General features: G+C 43.9%; 1 protein-coding gene across 1 annotated transcript in view; it reads right to left on the reverse strand.

Moving 5' to 3' along the window:
• Positions 1 to 1,091: 1,091 nt before the first annotated feature.
• The window catches only part of LOC102303565 (ABC transporter E family member 1), a gene marked incomplete at its 5' end in the record, with an annotated part of 5,240 nt that continues 4,831 nt past the window's right edge, over positions 1,092 to 1,500 (reverse strand). Inside the window, one exon of the mRNA XM_042217901.1 lies at positions 1,092 to 1,470. Coding sequence (XP_042073835.1) covers positions 1,423 to 1,470 — 48 coding nt within the window. The remainder of the gene's footprint in view (positions 1,471 to 1,500) is intronic.

The following is a 1,500-nucleotide window of genomic DNA, read 5'->3' on the forward strand; positions in this document are numbered from 1 at the left end:
GATTAACTACCTTGTTTTGAAAAGCTTAGCTCAATGTCACTTTTGGGCAGGCTCAACTTGAGAACAAGGGAACGTAGGAGTTTCATACTAAAAATCTCAGTGACCATAACCTCAATGCCAAGTTTTCTGAAATTCTTGTGACAGTGATAAGTCAAGGAGGAAGTCACCGCAAACATTACCATTTCCTTTTCTCTGTCTGCCACAAGGCTAACTCAGAGGCCTGCTTTGAATCCACCCTGAGGCCACTGACTGCATGCCGTCACAATAAACGCTGAAATAACCCCACACATTGTTTAATCTCTACTCTGGAGACCTCAACATGCCAATAACAGGTCACAGTTACAGCGCCACCCAGTGGAAGCAGGATGATATGTATCATAACATCATCCGGTTAACATGAAACAAACATGACGGTCTCTGCACACCATGTGCAGTAACAGGCATACACTAGTTGTTTATTTATAGCTGCCCTTTCTCCGTGACTAAAACGTGATGTGTTTAGGGAACGTCTGTAAATTGCAACTATCAAAAAAACAAAAAACAGTCCAGCTTATTGGTGAGGCCCTCCACAACAGTCCCAGCTTCTCATGTGGCCCCTTTGTAGAATTGATTGATCACCTCTGATCTAAAGCGTGTAGAGTTCATGAAAATGCTTTTAAACCATATTTCAGCTCCTAGGTGTCTGCACAGTTAGCACTGCTGCCTCACACCAACAAGGCTCAAATCCTGGGGTGTGTCTGGGTACTCTGGTTTACTTCCAGTCTAAAGACTTGCAGTGACTGGTTTGGTAAACTAGTGAATCTAAATGTGGGTGTCTAGCACAGTCTGAATAGTTGTCACTCTGTTCCTCTCCTCACCCTCAAATGGTCACAGCAGATGGCTGTCCCTCCCCAAGCCTGCTGGTCTCTTCCTGTTAAAAGGGAGTTTTTCCTTCCCATTGTCACAAAGCGTTTGTGGTGATATGATTGTGGGGGTTTCCTCTGTGTTGTTGTAGCGTCTTTATCTTTTTTTGTGAATAAAACTTGAATTGAGTTGTTAGCCTCGAGTCTGTAAGGTGTTTACAAACAAAGACACACACGGAGCATTCCTGGTTCAGGAAGCATCAGTTTATTCTGATTGTAAATGTATAGGTGTTAAAATATTCTCGCTGCCTCTGAATTCAGCCGAGCGTGTTCAGCCTGACGCACACACACACACAACGCAATGCACTTTATTTTTAAACACTTCACAACATTGCTGGCTATTGAATGCAGTCCGGTACATATAGGCTGATGTTTCTTTGTTTTTCTTAAATGTTTTTTTATTTAAAGTTTTAATATGTCTGCTGTTTGGCAGGCCGGCCATGAAATGTTGAGGTTATAACGCTTGAGCGTGCGCCGGCTCCAAGATGCGGCTGGGTAGTCGCCTTTGGTCAGGTGGGTCTTAGTCGTCCAGGAAGAAATAGTTCCCACTCTTCTTCTGTTCCGTGTCCTGCAGAGAGATGAGGCAGAGGTCAAAGGT

This window comes from Haplochromis burtoni, unplaced genomic scaffold (genome assembly GCF_018398535.1).
Source record: "Haplochromis burtoni strain Fernald_Lab_line unplaced genomic scaffold, NCSU_Asbu1 Contig_3606, whole genome shotgun sequence".
Taxonomy (NCBI): Eukaryota; Metazoa; Chordata; class Actinopteri; order Cichliformes; family Cichlidae; genus Haplochromis; species Haplochromis burtoni.